General features: G+C 46.6%; 1 protein-coding gene across 2 annotated transcripts in view; it reads left to right on the top strand.

The window, feature by feature from the left end:
- The window catches only part of RNF220 (ring finger protein 220), a 355,867-nt gene that overhangs the window by 242,476 nt on the left and 95,951 nt on the right, over positions 1 to 17,440 (top strand). For both annotated transcript variants that reach the window (XM_063939465.1, XM_063939464.1), the window contains exon 3: positions 4,386 to 4,431. In XM_063939465.1, the coding sequence (XP_063795535.1) occupies positions 4,386 to 4,431 (46 nt within the window). The remainder of the gene's footprint in view (positions 1 to 4,385; positions 4,432 to 17,440) is intronic.

Here is a 17,440-nt window from a genome sequence, read left to right as displayed (position 1 = left end):
CAATGTAAAGTGTACCCATTAATCTCCTGATCACTCCCACCTTCAAGAGATCCACCATCACCAGCCTTCTACAAATGTCCAGTAGTCATTCTGCACTCCTAGTGGCCGTTTGAGGCCTTCCCTACGTGGCCCTTCCATTATCCGCCAAAGACGAGCTTTAGGTTGTTAGCTCGGGAGAAAATATAATCAAACCTTCTTCCCCAGATCAGGGGAGCAAGGATATCCCTTTATGTAACCAGCATCCGAGAGGTGGGGAGGACCCTTTGATGGACAAAAAACGCATTTAATGAAAGATAATACGACATTTAGAAGGACATTTACTAAGCAGCGATAAGAGCGGAGAAGTGAGCCAGTGGAGAAGTTGCCCATGGCAACCAATCAGCACTGAAGTAACAATTAGACAGAGCTGCTGATTGGTTGATGGAGCAACTTCTCCACTGGCTCACTTCTCCGCTCTTATCACTGCTTAGTAAATGTCCCCCTTAGACCGTTGGCTTCTCAACCGAAAACAAAAGTGGGCAGAAATATTGTTTACTCCTGGTCAGAACAAGATTACTGTGATCCTTCTGGACTACTGCAAATCTCTATACTCCTGTAGGTTCCAAGGCTCCACTAAGGAGCGATACGGTTTCTTACAGAAATAGTGACTAGTACTTTTTGAGGACACCTTGACTAATTAATAAAGATATCACCCAAATAAATGGACAGCATTAAGGCACTGAGAAATGGGAAGATTACCCTGTTGGTCGTTCTGGTATTTAGCATAAGGACTTTAATGATGATTTAGCAGACAGTCTAGTAGATGTATCTATCATAATATGGCATGTAAAATATTCATCTTTCCCGTCTCTTCGCCCTAACTAAATGTATCCAATTACAGTCATCCCAACCAGGGGAGTACCTAGTCATTAGTGGTTCCCATGTCAACATGTGTAAGGGTCCTATATGCCTCAAAGGAAAAAAAAACTTGCATAGAAACATGGAACAGACAAGGAAGACAGGGTTGTGTGTCTCCCACCCTCTCCCCAGCTGTGGGCCCCACACTGCACATATGGTAGTTACACCATTGGTCCCAGCTGTATAGTATATTGTTGGTGACAATGCTGCCCCAAAAAGTGAACTGGTTTTATACCTGGGACGCCAAGTCTTAAAACAATTGCTGTATTGTTGGCTTGAGGGGCCCTGCAGCACTGGGTCAGGATATGTCTTCAGAACGCCTTAATTGGATACCATGGGCATCAAGGTAAGAACATACTAGAAGGTGACCAAAGATATTTTACAACTTCCCGGACTCATTGTCATCCTCGATCAGTATAGACAGTGCACCATTGCAGAGTTGGCCCCTGTCACTGACACTTTTCCCTCTTGTAAGTGAGTCCTCACTATCAGCAGCTGGAAACAAACAGATATACCTGAAGGTGGGTTTGGAGGAATATAGAACTTGCCTGTTTGCAGATGGCCTTGTTTTGGAGAGGACAAAGCCTTTGACATTTCTCTTCCTAACCTTTTATCCACAGCAGACAAATCTGGGGCTAAAGCTTCAATAATTTCCCTTACTTAGGGATGAAATTACCATCATCGTTAAATTCCATCCTAAATGAGAGAGGTTATGAGGTTATCACTTGGTCAGTCATAATGTGGAGCACGTACGACTCCTCTCTCCTCTACCTCAGATTGTTACCTAATCTCCACCATGCGTGTATCATACTTGTTTATGACACTTTGACGTTTCATCAGGCCTAGGTGGCACTTCCTCCCTCTAATGTATGTTGACAACCCAGACTTTAATTCAGGTCTGGAGAGGATGACCAAGTGTCAGTGGGTGTGAAGTGGTCTCCATACATTTCTCAACAATCTGAGGCCTTTACTCAATATAAAGGACCCCTATGACTTATTCTGTGACAGGACTCCAGGGGTTATGGGGTGAATATTTTTTCATTACTCCAACTTTAATCCACTACCGCCTGTCACTTCTACGCCCCTTTACAATATGCCTGCCGTGTAGACGGGGAGAAAGTACAGTCACTTCTCATTCCCATTTTAACCCAATGGGCCTTTAGGTTGAAATAGGAATGAGACGTCACGTGACCGCACATGCTCCCTGGCTAAACGACACGCATGTTGTGCTGTATTCTCTACATGGACATGTTCACATTAGTGAAACTACTTTGAAGATTTTACATAGGACATACAATGTTCTCCGGTGACTTTATAAGTAATTTACGTGTCTGTCTTTCACCTGTTCAGAGGGTACCAAACTACTGACTGCTTTTGCCTTACTATGTGGTCGTGTTTGGGTAGTAGAGATGCAATAGACTTACCAGTGAGGTCTTAGGTGTCACTATATCTGGGTGTGGTATGAAAAGTCAACAGAATGTTGACACCAGAATGTCGGCAAGTTTTAAATGTTGACAAACAGACTGTCGACATGGCCATTAAGTCAGCGGTGAAAATGTCGACATTTGTCAATGCAGACATGCCTAGAATACTGACATGTTCATAATGTCGAAGTCTGTCATGTCGACACCAGAATGTCAACATACAGTGTTTTGGCTATTTTAGCCTATCGTTAAAACCTATCTCTAAACCTAAAAATAACACACAAGTGTACTGTCAACATTCTGGTGTCAACATGCTAAATGTCAACATTAACAAATTTGACCATGTTGACACTGGTGAATGCCGGCATTTTACATAACGACCTAATGTACGTGTCGACATTCTGACCGGGTACCCTCTTGGTATCAGGAGCTGTACACAGATATTTGGATCATTGATGGCAGTATGACTACACATAGCAACACTGTAGGGGAATTGTTATCATTTGTAACAGTGATGTAATAACGTATTATGTACAGTGACAACGGGAAATCTATATATATGAACCTTGTGGTATGAAAATTTATTCTTATAGATTTTGTGATAAGATTTGCTTGACGGAATGCTGCCCATTTACTAAACTGGGACCACAGTATCCAATCAGAAATTAGCTTTTACATATGTCTAGTTCAAATTATGCAAATGAAGACAATATCTGACTGGATTATGTGGTTTAGAGACAATTTCTAACCAAATTGCAATGTTTGTAAATAAGCTGTACTTTTATTACACCTAATACTGCGTACTCCAATTATACCCTTTGTCAGCCCCCCACCCACCCACCCACCCACCCACCTGCTCTCTCTCTCTCTCTCTCTGTTCTCCCTAGTTTTTTATGTTACTTCTTTCCCTATCAGTGACTATGTTACTACAGTATGTTATATTGTAAATCACAATAAAACTGAGAGTATCATTATGCAGGCTGAACCAATATTCCCAATAATTAAGTAGACCAACGCCGTAGTCACCAGTCAAGTCAGTGAGGCATGAGCCACAAATCGGAAATATGTATCATGTACCTCGTTCCCCAGTGGTATCACTAGTTCACAGTTTAGGCCGCACGCCAATACTTCCAAGGCGCATCCGTTCTGCCCATATCTCTCCCACGTTCCTTTGCGTTTTGCCAGATCATTTTTCAAAATGGAGACAATTCTGCGAAAAGTGTGGGACCGCTGCCAGGTCTACTAATGAGCTAATAGGCCGCATGCTCCCGTGCTCCGGTCTGAGCCATGCAGCAGCCGCCTCTGCTGTGCAGCTGATTGGATCACTATAAAGTAGCTGCTGTTTTAGATTTTTTTTTTTGCTAGAGTACAATAATACGTAGGAGGGAAACTGGGATATCTATTATTAACATGTACACGGTTGAGTCACATTACTATGACCACCAGCTAATAGCCAGAGTAACCGCAGCAGCCAGACATTCGCTGAACTGTCATTGTAGACACACGTCTGGTAGCCCCCAGGTTCATTTTGACGGTGAGCTGCTCCACTGTAGCGTGTCGGTCAGCCCTCACGCACCTTCGTAGCCGACGTCCACCTCTCACGTCAATGGCACGTGGTGCTCTGCAGTTTCCATATCAGTTATTCGCAATGGTGCCATTTGTCCAGTCACGATGCACCTTCACCACAGCAGCACACAAACAGGTCACACACTGCGTTGTGTCAGAAATACCACCACCCCTGGCCCGACAGCCGTTAATCATCCCTTTTTGTAACTGATAAATCGCCCCATTTACCCATGACAGCAACGAGTTATATGTGTGCAGACGGCCTATCACACACCTTATATACCCACCAAGCCAGCGCACGACACATGACGTACTTCATGGGCTACACGCTGCCAACGTCAAATGTAGGAGGTGGTCATAACAATGTGACTCAACCGTGTAGAACACTGATATGCAAAATCTGTATACAAAAATGTTTTTCCTATGTTTACTTGAACTGTACATATATTTTATCTATCTTTTTTACTGACCCCTTCTCTGTATTCTCTTTACCGGCAGTAAGAATTCTGCACAGAAAGATATCATGACACCCGGTACACCAAAGGTGAGTGTCAGACGTCTCCCTCTATACTGTATGGTATCTTCTCCAAATTTGTTGTAATATCGATGTATTCTTGTCCAACTGGTCAGCATATAGCATATATAGGAATATACACCCTCAATGGGCTACATGGAAACACTCGAATGTGTAGTTTCTCACTAATACCTCTCTACCCTCTGAGTGTTATACACGTTTTGACAGACAGAAAGTGAAATTACCGGGTGATGCATTTCCACTCGGTAATTTAATGAAACACGCGGGTCCTTTTTCTGTGTGACAGGGTCAACCCGTGTTATAATTCCCGGGACTTCGACCCAGGAATTTACCAGGGTCGGAGACACGGGTTGACTCTTTCACACAGACAAAATACCCGTGTTGATCTGCAAATTACCAGGTCGAAATTTTCGACCCGGTAACTTGCATGTCTGTGTGAAAGGGGGGGGGTCAGGCAGGTCCCGGCAAAACGACCTGGCACTGAAATGCCGGGTAATTGCCGGGACTTTCAGACTGTTCTGTCTGAAGAGGGTATTAATAGGATATAAAGTTTATCATTCATTTATATAGCACACCCATCCCTCCCCTTTCAGTTGTTTCTTTTATGCAAAGATGAAGGTTTCTTTATGTTTGTTTTCAATTACTGCCATCTCCTTGATCACCCTATGGCCTTATTTTACTGTGTGACATTTATGCAGTACTGCAACCAGATTGTTTATTGTTACCCATATTGTCATATTTCTTGTCGCACTCTATGGGGGGTATGCAATTAGCTCCGTTGTTTTCGCCTAGGCGGAAAAACTGAGCTTTTCGCTATTTTTAGGGCAAATGGGGATTCACCATATGCAATAGCAGGGCCGGAATTTTGCCTAGGCGAAAAATGCGGCAGGGGCGGAAAACATGTGGATTGGCGAATCAACAGATTTTCCGTCGAAAATGTGGCCATTTTGCCTTAAAAAAGAAGGTGAAAAGGCATTGGCGAAAATGCCTTCAAAACGGTTGAAAACGTCTCTAATTGAATACTCAGTGGGGCGAATTCATTAGCTCCGAAATGATCGGAGCTTATTGCAGGCCCCTCCCTAAATCTGTATGATCGGGAAAGTGGTCGTCTCAGTCCTTGACCATTCAGCTTCAGGGATGTACTCCAGGGAAGGAGATTGTAGAGACGTTTGTATAAAGTCGCAGATGGGCGACCACCAATCGACGCTGCTGCCAGCACCTCTGAATTAGAACCTATGTAAGGCTGTACACATAATATTTTGTCAATTGGTCCTTGTCCCATTGGAACTCACAGTATAAATTCCTTATCACACACACTAGGGTCCCCTGTAATCAGCAGCCAATAGATATATATATAGCCTAAAAATATAATTTTCTAGTAATATTTCAGGCTTATTCGGGTAAGAGGCTGTCACTCTGGCTAGTGAGAGGTTAAGCCAAGCGTCTTGTCTCCCTGGCAATTTGTCAGTTTTCACAGATCACTCCCTATTACAGTGAGACATTTGATTCATATCACTAGCGGATCCAGTCACAAGAGCAGAAAGGATTAAGATAGTGTTAAGTCTAATTTACTTTTAGTGCAATTTCACAGGATATTGCCCCTTCTGACTGCTGAGATGAGAAATAAGATAATCGTCTGAATCATGTCGTACAGATCCGGTATTCAGAAGCAGTGGCTGTTCCCGCGCAGTCGGACATATTTTTTTTTTGTTTACATCATCCATGTGGAAGAAACGTAGTGAATGGAATACAGCGCCACAAAAAAACACCTGAATTCCTGGTGCAGTGTAGTTACCGTTATTCGTGGCCAGCACTAGGAAATGATTCCGTTCTCTACACCTACAGTCCAGCATAGCCTGTATCATACGTGACTCTGCCCTTTCTACGCAGGGCACAGTGAGTCACTAATACTTAATGCTGGCATATGGGTAGTGCCTGCATGGTGAAGCGCACAGGTGCAGACTCTACGCTGGCTCCGACTGGAAGGAACAATCACACAGTTGGTCCTGGCAGGGCCGTCATTTAACAAGTGTTTGCTTTCATCCCACAGAGCGTTCTTGACGTGGTGCCATTACAAAGACATCTTGCCCGAGACCCTCTAAGTGCCCCCGGGCTACTTGTTTTCCTTGTCTGTTAATCTCTGTAGCAGTGCACAGGAGTCTACAGACGGAGAACCGGTCACACTCTCTGCAAGGTCCCAGCTCCCGGCAGGAAACCATTTTAGCCGACAAACAACCTCATCTGTGTCATGAGTGCGAATTAAATAGGGCCGTGGAGTGTTTCCAAGTAGAAAGGGACCAGCTGTGTCTGGCAGGTCTGGCCTTCTTCTATTTTCCTTACAGAAACCTCAGCAATCCGCCATAAAAACCCCAATGCCTGTGGACAAACGCTTTCATTAGGCATCAGACAGAGCTTTAAAGCGCCTCGATCCGGAGTACTCGCCGGCTCCCAAACTTTCTTATTTACATAAAGTCGCTTCTTTCTTTAAAGTGGCTTCAAACTGTTTTATTTTCATGTCCGCCGACGTGTTCTGTCTACTCTTCTTCTTCAAATAAATAAGAGATTAAAACAAATCTAGCAAGTAATAAATGTTTAGGTTAGAGTGCTGGTCTGTACAGTGAGGAGACGTCCTGATATTGCAGCAGACTTCCCCACCAGAGTCATGTATTTCCACTCTGTCCCTGTAGGGGGCAGCAGGGAGCATCAGCTCATTAGATTGCAATATTGACATAATTGCTGCGGCGGAGACGTTAAACGTGAAAAAAGTAACACCTCCGTTTCAGCATTGTGAAATGCATGCAGCATGTGATGGGTTCGGGTTGGGTATGTGTGACCGGCGGCACAATACTGACAGCGGGATTCCGCTGTGCTTGCCACGCTGCGGGCTCGGTGGCGAGCTGCGCTTGCCACAGGTTCTGTTCCCACGAGTGGGAATAGTCCCTGTTAGTCTCATAGTGGGAGTCTGATTTCCACTGAGGGGGTTATTATATACAAGGTGGCTGTATGCTCCATCTGGGGCAATATCTGCGTGGCAGGTGGTGGTCAGAATGTAGAAGTAGGTTCCAGAGGTGGCAGCAGAGACCATTCCTAATGCACGGGACGCCCCCCCACCATATGATGATCATTGCTGGTTAATATTGTAAAGCTGTAGGGAGAATGCTGGGGCTACATCATTAGATGCTAATAATTGTTAGGGGGCAGCAATGCTTTATAGATATCTTTGGAGGTTCTGGAGTAACGGTGCCCTTAGGGGGATGTAGTAAGCAGTGATAAAAGTGGAGAAGTGGGCCAGTGGAAAAGTTGCCCATGGCAACCAATCAGCATGCTTAGTACATGTCCCTCTAGGTAGGTTCAGTCTCTGCATAAAGAACCAGGGGTCTATTCATGAAGCAGTGAAAAGTGTGGAGAAGTGAGCCTGTGGAGAAGTTGCCCATGGCAACCAATCAGCTGCTCCGTACAATTGTATAGTATGCAAATTGTAAATGTTACTCCAATGCTGATTGGTTGCCATGGGCAACTTCTCCACCGGCTCACTTCTCCACACGTTTCACTGCTTCATGAATAGACCCCCCAGATCTGTGTCCAGATGTAGATCCCAGTCCGCACAGTCCAGCTGTTTAGTGCTCAGGGGGAAATTTCCCACTGGATGCTGAAATACTGGGTTTCTGAAGATATCACCACAGGTTTTTTGTTGTTGTTGTTGTTGTTGTTTCATTATTATTTACCAACAGCCGCCTTCAGGATTCCCATACTGTGTTAAGGTAGGATATAGAGACAGCAAAATAAATGTATAATGAAAATAAAATCACCCAGCTGGGTTCCTGCCATCATTTATCGCTCACAGGTTACACGTTCTACATGATCACAGCTATTAGTATCAGTGTTAATGCTTCCAGGAGGGTATGTGGGGCAGACAGGCAGAAAATGTGTCACTCCGCCACTTCTGTGTTCTCTGATAAGTACCTATTTAGTTAGGAGCGTTAGAGCCCAGGAAACACTTTGTGCTGGCATAAAAACAGGCTGGATAGCTGTATAAAAACACGGTTATTTGTTTTGCTGACAGGCGTCGCTGATGGATAGTTCCAGGGAAAAAAGATCTGTGTGTTTACATTGCCGCAGCTATCAGGACCCAAAGCTCATTGCCTAATGGTGTGAAATGACAACTTAGTTGTTCTGTTAAAGCTGCATTTCAGCACAGGCCGCAGATTATGATGCTGGCAAATGTAGGCAGCGATATATGGGTCTGTTGAAGCTGACGGGACAAATGCACAGGGGCATGTATGGATATAACACTGGGGGACGACACAATCTTCCATACTTATGGTATTAACCAGTGGCGTGCGGTGAGGTCAGTGGCTGGTGAGGCACTACCATAATGTCCACCGAATCCTGGCGATGACCCCTACCGCCGCCGAGCCAATGCCCGCTACTGCCTCTGAGCCGATGCCTGCGGCCACCATCAACTGACCCAGCCCTCTGCCACTAATTTGCATCTCAGTCCGATGCCGCCAATGCCCGCTGCCTGTCTGCTCATCATAAAAAAATAAAAATTAGTGTTTGGGACTGGGAAGGGAGCAGGAGGAGGACATGAATGCAATTTTGTTGTCCAGGGCTTCCAGCAACTTGATGTAAAAAAAAAAATGCGTGAGGCCCCCCCCCTCCTAAGTATAACCAGCCTCGGGCTCTTTGCGCCGGTCCTGGTTGTTTAAATACTGGGGGAAAAATTGGACAGGGGTTCCCCGTATTTAGACAACCAGCACCGGGCTCTTAGTCCGGTCCTGGTTCCAAAAATATGGGGAACAAAAGATGTAGGGGTCCCCCGTATTTTTAAAACCAGCACCGGGCTTCACTAGCCAGGGACATAATGCCACAGCCGGAGGACACATTTATGTAGGTCTCTGCGGCCGTGGCATTACCCCCCCAACTAGTCACCGCTAGCCGGGGTTCCCTGGAGGAATGGGGAACCCTTAAATCAAGGGGGTCCTCCCCTCCTGGCACCCAAGGGCCAGGGGTGAAGCCCGAGGCTGTCCCCAGCACCCCTGGGCGGTGGGTGCCGGGCTGATAGCCATGTGTGTAAAAAAATAATATTGTTTTTTGTTGTGGAACTACAAGGGCCAGCAAGCCTCCCCCACTTGCTGGTACTTGGAGAACCTCAAGTACCAGCATGCGGGGAAATAAAGGGTCCGCTGGTACCTGTAGTTCTACATCAAAAAAAATACCCAAATAAAAACACAACACACACACCGTGACAGTAAAATTTTCTTATAACACACGTACACACTCACACATACTTACCTACATCCCACGCCGGTCACGTCCACTTGTCCATGTAGAATCCAATAGGGTAGGGGTACCTGTAAAAATTAGAGAGATTACTTACCTACATCCCACACCGATCACGTCCACTTGTCCAGTAGAATCCATTACCTGGAAAATAAGAAAGTTACACATAAAAATTTCAACCCATAGGAGGGGGGAAAAGGAGAGAGAGAGAGAGAGAGAATACAAATTATGGCAGACAGCTTCCCCTTTTTACACATTACGGCAGACAGCATCCCCTTTTTACACATTACGGCAGACAGCGCGCCCTTTTTACACATTACGGCAGACAGCGCGCCCTTTTTTACACATTACGGCAGACAGCGCGCCCTTTTTTTACACATTACGGCAGACAGCGCCCCCCTTGTTACACATTACGGCAGACAGCGCGCCCTTTTTTACACATTACGGCAGACAGCGCGCCCTTTTTTACACATTACGGCAGACAGCGCGCCCTTTTTTTACACATTACGGCAGACAGCGCCCCCCTTGTTACACATTACGGCAGACAGCGCGCTCTTTTTTACACATTACGGCAGACAGCACCCCCCTTTTTACACATTACGGCAAACAGCGTCCACTTTTTACACATTACGGCAGACAGCGTCCCCCTTTTTACACATTACGGCAGACAGTCCCCCTTTTTACACATTACGGAAGATAGCGTCCCCCTTTTTACACATTACGGCAGCCAGTCCCCCTTTTTACACATTACGGCAGCCAGTCTCCTTTTTTCAGAGAGAGAGAGAGAGGGAAAAAAAAAAACCTGCCTGCTGCTGTGTGCGGACGGAGCCGCCGGACACTTCCAGGTGAGAGCCGCCCAGAGGAGAGAGACGTCTGGTGCCTGTGAGCGGGAGGGGGGGACGGAGCCGGCGGAGCATGACAGGGGAGAGCAGCACAGAGGACAAGTGGCTGTCAGCGAGAGGGGAGGACGGAGCCGCCGGACTCTGGCAGGTGACAGCCGCCCACAGGAGAGACGTCTGGTGCCTGTGAGCGGGAGGGGGGGAACGGAGCCGGCAGAGCATGACGGGAGAGCAGCAGTGACCGCAGACCCACCGCTGCTCCCGTCCCAACTTCTGCCTCCCGCCACGTCTGGGTGATTGGACAAGCGGACGGATCCGCAGTCCAATCACAGCTGCCTCGCTGACATGGGGGTGGTGTCCCTGTCAGCGAGGCACTTTTTTCAGTGCCGCTTTCCCACTGTTTTTCAATGGGCTTTTAAAGCCCAGTGCTAGTCTCCGCCCCCCGCTCTCTCCCCGTTCCTATTATGTATGGGAGGCACTGCTATCAGTGCCTCCCAAAGTCATTTTATACAATAAAAAATATGGCATTGCATCAAGAAGATACTTATGACATGAATATGTGTCATAAGTATCTTCTATGTATTATTTTACTAATTAATCACAGGGGAGGCACTGCCTCCCCTGACTGCACGTCCCTGGTATTAACCATATTGTTTTACTCTATTAAGCACTGACATATTAGAACATTGCTGCTTTATTATTGCCCCAGGGGAGCCCGAGTTCTTTGTAGTGTGGATTCAAAAAGGTGCTAGCAATATAATTTAGAGCAGAGCCGTAGCTAGACATTTTGGTGCCCCCTCACCCTATAATCAAAATAAAGACAATGCACGGTGAATATGCATGCCAAAAATATAGGTGTGGCTTTATGGGCAAGGTGCGTGACCTTAAGGGGCAGCGGCATGGCCACAGAGAAGTACCAATTTACATTACACGGCACAGTAGTGTCCGTTAGTCACATTACGCCACACAGTAGTACCCCTTATACACATTACGCCACCTAGTAGAGCCCCTTATACACGTTATGCCACGCAGTAGAGCCCCTTACACACGTCACACCACAGAAGAGCCACTTATACACATTATGCCATGGTAGAGCCCCTTTCACACATTACACCACAGTAGAGCCGCTTATATATGTTGCGCCACATTAGAGCCCCTTATACACATTATGCCAGCTAGAGTCACTTATACACATTATGCCATGTAAAGTCCCATACACATTATGCCAGGTAAAGCCTCTTATACACATTATGCCAGGCAGAGGGCCTTTTACACATTATATCAGGTAAAGCCTCAATTACACATTATGCCAGGTAAAGCCTATTATACACATTATGCCAGGTAGAGGCCTTTTTACACTTTATACCAGGTAAAGCCCCTTATACACATTATGCTAGGTAAAGCCCCTTATACATTTATGCCAGGTAGAGCCCCCTCTCATTCCTCCTTCTAATCATTCCTCTCACCCCTGGAGCAGGTTCGCTGCTGCTCTCCTTTGTTGTGCCCAGCAGCAGCAGCCAGTCATAGAACGGCTCCTGTGGCCTGTGGAAGTCCCTCTGGAGAGACGTCTCTTCCAGTCCCTGCATACACTGCAGGAGACGAGATGGGGGGTGGAGCACATGGGACTGCCTGCTGTATTGTATATTAGCAACAGTGCTTCCGGCAGAGAAGGAGCCAGGCACACCACTACTATTATACAAACGGAAGCTCTGCAGCTAGGCGAGTGATGCGGCAGGTGCTACCACAGGGCAAATGCTCTGTATGCTGAGCACTATCCGCACCACCCTAGTTACTGCCCTGCCATGTTGAGTATGGGATCCCAGCAGTCAGTATACCGGGGCCGGGATCCCGAATGCCAGAATGCCGGTAGGGGGGGCGAGCGCAAAGAAGCCACTTGCAGGCTCGCTGCGTTCGCCACGCTGCGGGCTCACTGTGCTCTCCACAGGTTCTATTCCCACTCCATGGGTGTCGTGGACACCCAGGAGTAGGAGTAGCTGTGGCAGCGCTGCTGGCATTCTGGCGGTCAGGATCCCAGCGTCGGTATTCTGACCGTCGGGATTCTGACCACCGGGATTCTGACTACATCCCCCTGCAAGGAACCTGCCACGATTTGTGTGACATGGGAATTCAGTTGCCGGCAATTGTTTACCTGGTCGAATCTGTGTGGCACCCACCGCACTTTACAGCAGCGGGATCTCGCACAAAAGTGATTGCTACCCCTTAGGGTAGCGAGCACTTTTGTGCAAAATCGGCCGGCCAAGGGTGCGACACAGGGTGCCGTTACCAGCATTTAAGTGCAGCAGCAACGTCAATTAGCACCCTTCATCTGCAATTTACCCCTATGATCGCTTTTCCTACGTTCCGTAAATATCTGCAACTATTCTGGAAGGAACAAACCCAGGGAAGAAACACTGTAGTATTGGAGAGGAATTGGCTTCTTAACTAATTCCCAATAATAACCAAACAACGATTCATATAATAAAGGCAGTTTGCAGCTATTCTAATCAGACCGGGGCCTTAACTAAACGTGAAACAACTAGGGGGGTAATTCCAAGTTGATCGCAGGAGCAACTTTTTTAGCAGTTGGGCAAAACCATGTGCACTGCAGGGGGGGCAGATATAACATGTGCAGAGAGAGATAGATTTGGGTGTGGTGAGTTCAATCTGCAATCTAAATTGCAGTGTAAAAGTAAAGCAGCCAGTATTTACCCTGCACAGAAACAATATAACCCACCCAAATCTAACTCTCTCTGCACATGTTATATCTGCCTCCCCTGCAGTGCACATGGGCCCTCATTCCGAGTTGTTCGCTCGGTATTTTTCATCGCATCGCAGTGAAAATCCGCGTAGTACGCATGCGCAATGTTCGCACTGCGACTGCGCCAAGTAACTTTACTATGAAGAAAGTATTTTTACTCACGGCTTTTTCTTCGCTCCGGCGATCGTAATGTGATTGACAGGAAATGGGTGTTACTGGGCGGAAACACGGCGTTTCAGGGGCGTGTGACTGAAAACGCTACCGTTTCCGGAAAAAACGCAGGAGTGGCCGGGGAAACGGTGGGAGTGCCTGGGCGAACGCTGGGTGTGTTTGTGACGTCAACCAGGAACGACAAGCACTGAAATGATCGCACAGGCAGAGTAAGCCTGGAGCTACTCTGAAACTGCTAAGTAGTTAGTAATCGCAATATTGCGAATACATCGGTCGCAATTTTAAGAAGCTAAGATTCACTCCCAGTAGGCGGCGGCTTAGCGTGTGTAACTCTGCTAAATTCGCCTTGCGACCGATCAACTCGGAATGAGGGCCATGGTTTTGCCCAACTGCTAAAAAATTTCCTGCTGCGATCAACTTGGAATTACCCCCTAGATGCATTTAATAACTGGATCATGGTTCTGCAGTTCTTCACGAAACTCCGTTCCTGCAGATAATCTTATTACAGAAGCTGCCATTCCCGTCTACTTGCACCATTGCAGTGCTATGAGTTAGTAGAGTGAGACAGTGAGCGCCACTCACTGGTATAAGTGGACGGATTCAGAAACGCCGCTGCCAAGAGAGAGCGAGAAGGTGAGAAGAGCGCAGCTGCCGATGGATTTATAGCTGTGTTGCCATTAAGGGAAAAATTAGCCGGTGGCGACTATCATATTAAAGGGTGAGAGAGCTGTGAATTATTTTTTTTCTTTTAGATCTTATTGCTCACAATGATAATTTTACCTTGCAAAAGGCCATTTTTAATGAGTTAAACAAGGAAAAGCCATGATTTAATGCTGACATCTTCCCCTCTTTTATACATTTCTTTTCTTTTTTTTTTGCTTAAACACATTTACAGCTTTTTTTTTTTTTTGCTCCAATGTTCGGTTTTTAAAAACGCTAGTGACCTTTTCGCTAAGCTGCCAGGTGCTGGCAAAACTCGTCTTCATCACTTCTGTGCATTGAAAATAACTTTAACTGCTGTAAACATCTGTATGATTTTCTGATCTATTCCAAACGTTTTCCGCTCAGTTATTTGTATAGATTATAGAAAACATGCCATGCAGCCAGCTCTAGAAGATAACGTCTCCACTGTGGCTGAAAAATACACATTAAGAATGGGCCCGCAGGTTGTTTCCTGCTGTTACATGCCGTGAACTGCAGCGCCCCACATCCTGAGGGAACCAAGTGGATGGGAGTTATATTCCAACTTCACACCTTGCCCTAGAAAATGACACTTTGTTCCAATCTAAAATTGTCTTTTTCATTCTTTTAACCTTTTTTTTGGTGCACAGTAATTTTTATGCGAAAGTAAATTAATATTTCCTCAGCAAATATGGGTGGTCATTCCGAGTTGTTCGCTCGGTAATTTTCTTCGCATCGCAGCGACTTTCCGCTTATTGCGCATGCGCAATGTTCGCACTGCGACTGCGCCAAGTAAGTTTGCTATGAAGTTTGGTATTTTACTCACGGCATTACAAGGTTTTTTCTTCGTTCTGGTGATCGTAGTGTGATTGACAGGAAGTGGGTGTTTCTGGGCGGAAACTGGCCGTTTTATGGGAGTGTGTGAAAAAACGCTACCGTTTCTGGGAAAAACGCAGGAGTGGCTGGAGAAACGGAGGAGTGTCTGGGCGAACGCTGGGTGTGTTTGTGACGTCAAACCAGGAACGACAAGCACTGAACTGATCGCACTGGCAGAGTAAGTCTCGAGCTACTCAGAAACTGCACAGAGAAGTCTTTTCGCAATATTGCGACTCTTTCGTTCGCAATTTTGAGAAGCTAAGATTCACTCCCAGTAGGCAGCGGCTTAGCGTGTGCAATGCTGCTAAAAGCAGCTTGCGAGCGAACAACTCGGAGTGAGGGCCATGGACTGGTGGCGTTTGTTGCTTCTGTATTTACAGCAAATCGTGTGTAGTGTTTTGTACTGCCCAGTTATCCGACAGTGACCCCAATTCAGACATGTGCGATTTTTACATAGTTGAGCAATTATCAGCCGACTGCGCAAGGATCACATGGGTACATTTACTAAGCAGTGATAAGAGCGGAGAAGTGAGCCAGTAGAGAAATTGTCCCATCAACCAATCAGCAGCTCTGTATCATTTTATAGTATGCAAATTATACAAATTATAGATGTTACTTCAGTGCTGATTGGTTGCCATGGGCAACTTCTCCACTGGCTCACTTCTCCGCTCTTATCACTGCTTAGTAAATATCCCCCTAAGTCACTCTGCATATTTGCTGTGATGGTCTTGTGACAGTGTTCGTAATGAGAATTTATTTGCACAGTGATTGACAGTCATGGACCGTTTGGGAGCGTGTCTTAGCCTGAGACTGCGAATCCCACCTGCAGCTCCGATGGCTGCGGTGTCTTAATTCCTTCGGCCATAGGGCTACAGAGAAGTTCCATAATCACAGTAACCTCCGTTGCGTCCTTGTACGCCACTGGGAATTGCAAAGCCGCCAAGGGGGATCTCTATATAAATCTAGGTGGCTGCAGAATTTGCATATTTTCGCACAGTTGCTGTGTACACAATTGCAGCTTCGGCTGCATTACCATACAGCCCTGAATCAGGCCCAGTGTATTAAAAGAAGGCAGCCATTTTATTGGTGGGCCCAGTATCCCGCCCATCAGTGCAGTCCAGTAATGTCACTATTTTTAAGGGAATGGATAGAGTGCATTGTCTGAATATTGGCTCAAAGTACACAGAGATAGCCAATACCACTCACATGCAGGCAGGGACTGACTGGGGTCTAATTCTGGCCCTGGCATCCGTGTGCACGTCTATTGGTGCACGTGAAAGAGGGCACACGCAATGAGAAAGGGGCACGTGGACACCGCAAATGGGGGGGTGCCGCAGCTCGGGGGGGGGGGGGGGGGGCATGGTCTCGCGGCACCCCCCATATTGCTTGGCAACAGGGCACTACGGGCGGCGGCAGCGCGGGACAAACCAGAGAGTCGGGAGTTGCGCTGCAGCTCTGGCTCTCTGTGGACCGGCCCACCAATCCATCGCCCCTCATGGCATTTGCCAGATGGGCAGTCCGGCCCTGCATGCAGACCCAGCACCAATAGACAGAGTCTGATATGATCACGCATATATGTGGGGAAATAGCATGATACTCATCTGTTCAATGTGCTGGGAGAGTAATGCCTTTACAATGTGCCAGATGATCTGTTATACCATGAGAAGCGTCCGTGCACATGTGCTGATAGCATTTACCAACATCAATATAAAATGGTAGCTGCTCAGTCAATTTTGTGATATTTTTCAAGTGCATGAAAGGGAGTGGCTATTCTAAACAAGAAAAAGAGAAAAGTTTTCCTCTAGCACACCAAAAAGTATCATCAATAAGACTTGAACACTACATGATAATAAGAATTTACTTACCGATAATTCTATTTCTCGTAGTCCGTAGTGGATGCTGGGAACTCCGTAAGGACCATGGGGAATAGCGGCTCCGCAGGAGTCTGGGCACATCTAAAGAAAGCTTTAGGACTACCTGGTGTGCACTGGCTCCTCCCCCTATGACCCTCCTCCAAGCCTCAGTTAGGATACTGTGCCCGGACGAGCGTACACAATAAGGAAGGATTTTGAATCCCGGGTAAGACTCATACCAGCCACACCAATCACACTGTACAACTTGTGATCTGAACCCAGTTAACAGCATGATAATAGAGGAGCCTCTAGAAAAGATGGCTCACTACAGCAATAACCCGAATTTTTTGGTAACAATAATTATGTACCAGTATTGCAGACAATCCGCACTTGGGATGGGCGCCCAGCATCCACTACGGACTACGAGAAATAGAATTATCGGTAAGTAAATTCTTATTTTCTCCGACGTCCTAGTGGATGCTGGGAACTCCGTAAGGACCATGGGGATTATACCAAAGCTCCCAAACGGGCGGGAGAGTGCGGATGACTCTGCAGCA

Source organism: Pseudophryne corroboree, chromosome 9 (genome assembly GCF_028390025.1).
Source record: "Pseudophryne corroboree isolate aPseCor3 chromosome 9, aPseCor3.hap2, whole genome shotgun sequence".
Lineage (NCBI taxonomy): Eukaryota > Metazoa > Chordata > Amphibia > Anura > Myobatrachidae > Pseudophryne > Pseudophryne corroboree.
This window is presented reverse-complemented; position numbering and strand designations above follow the sequence as displayed.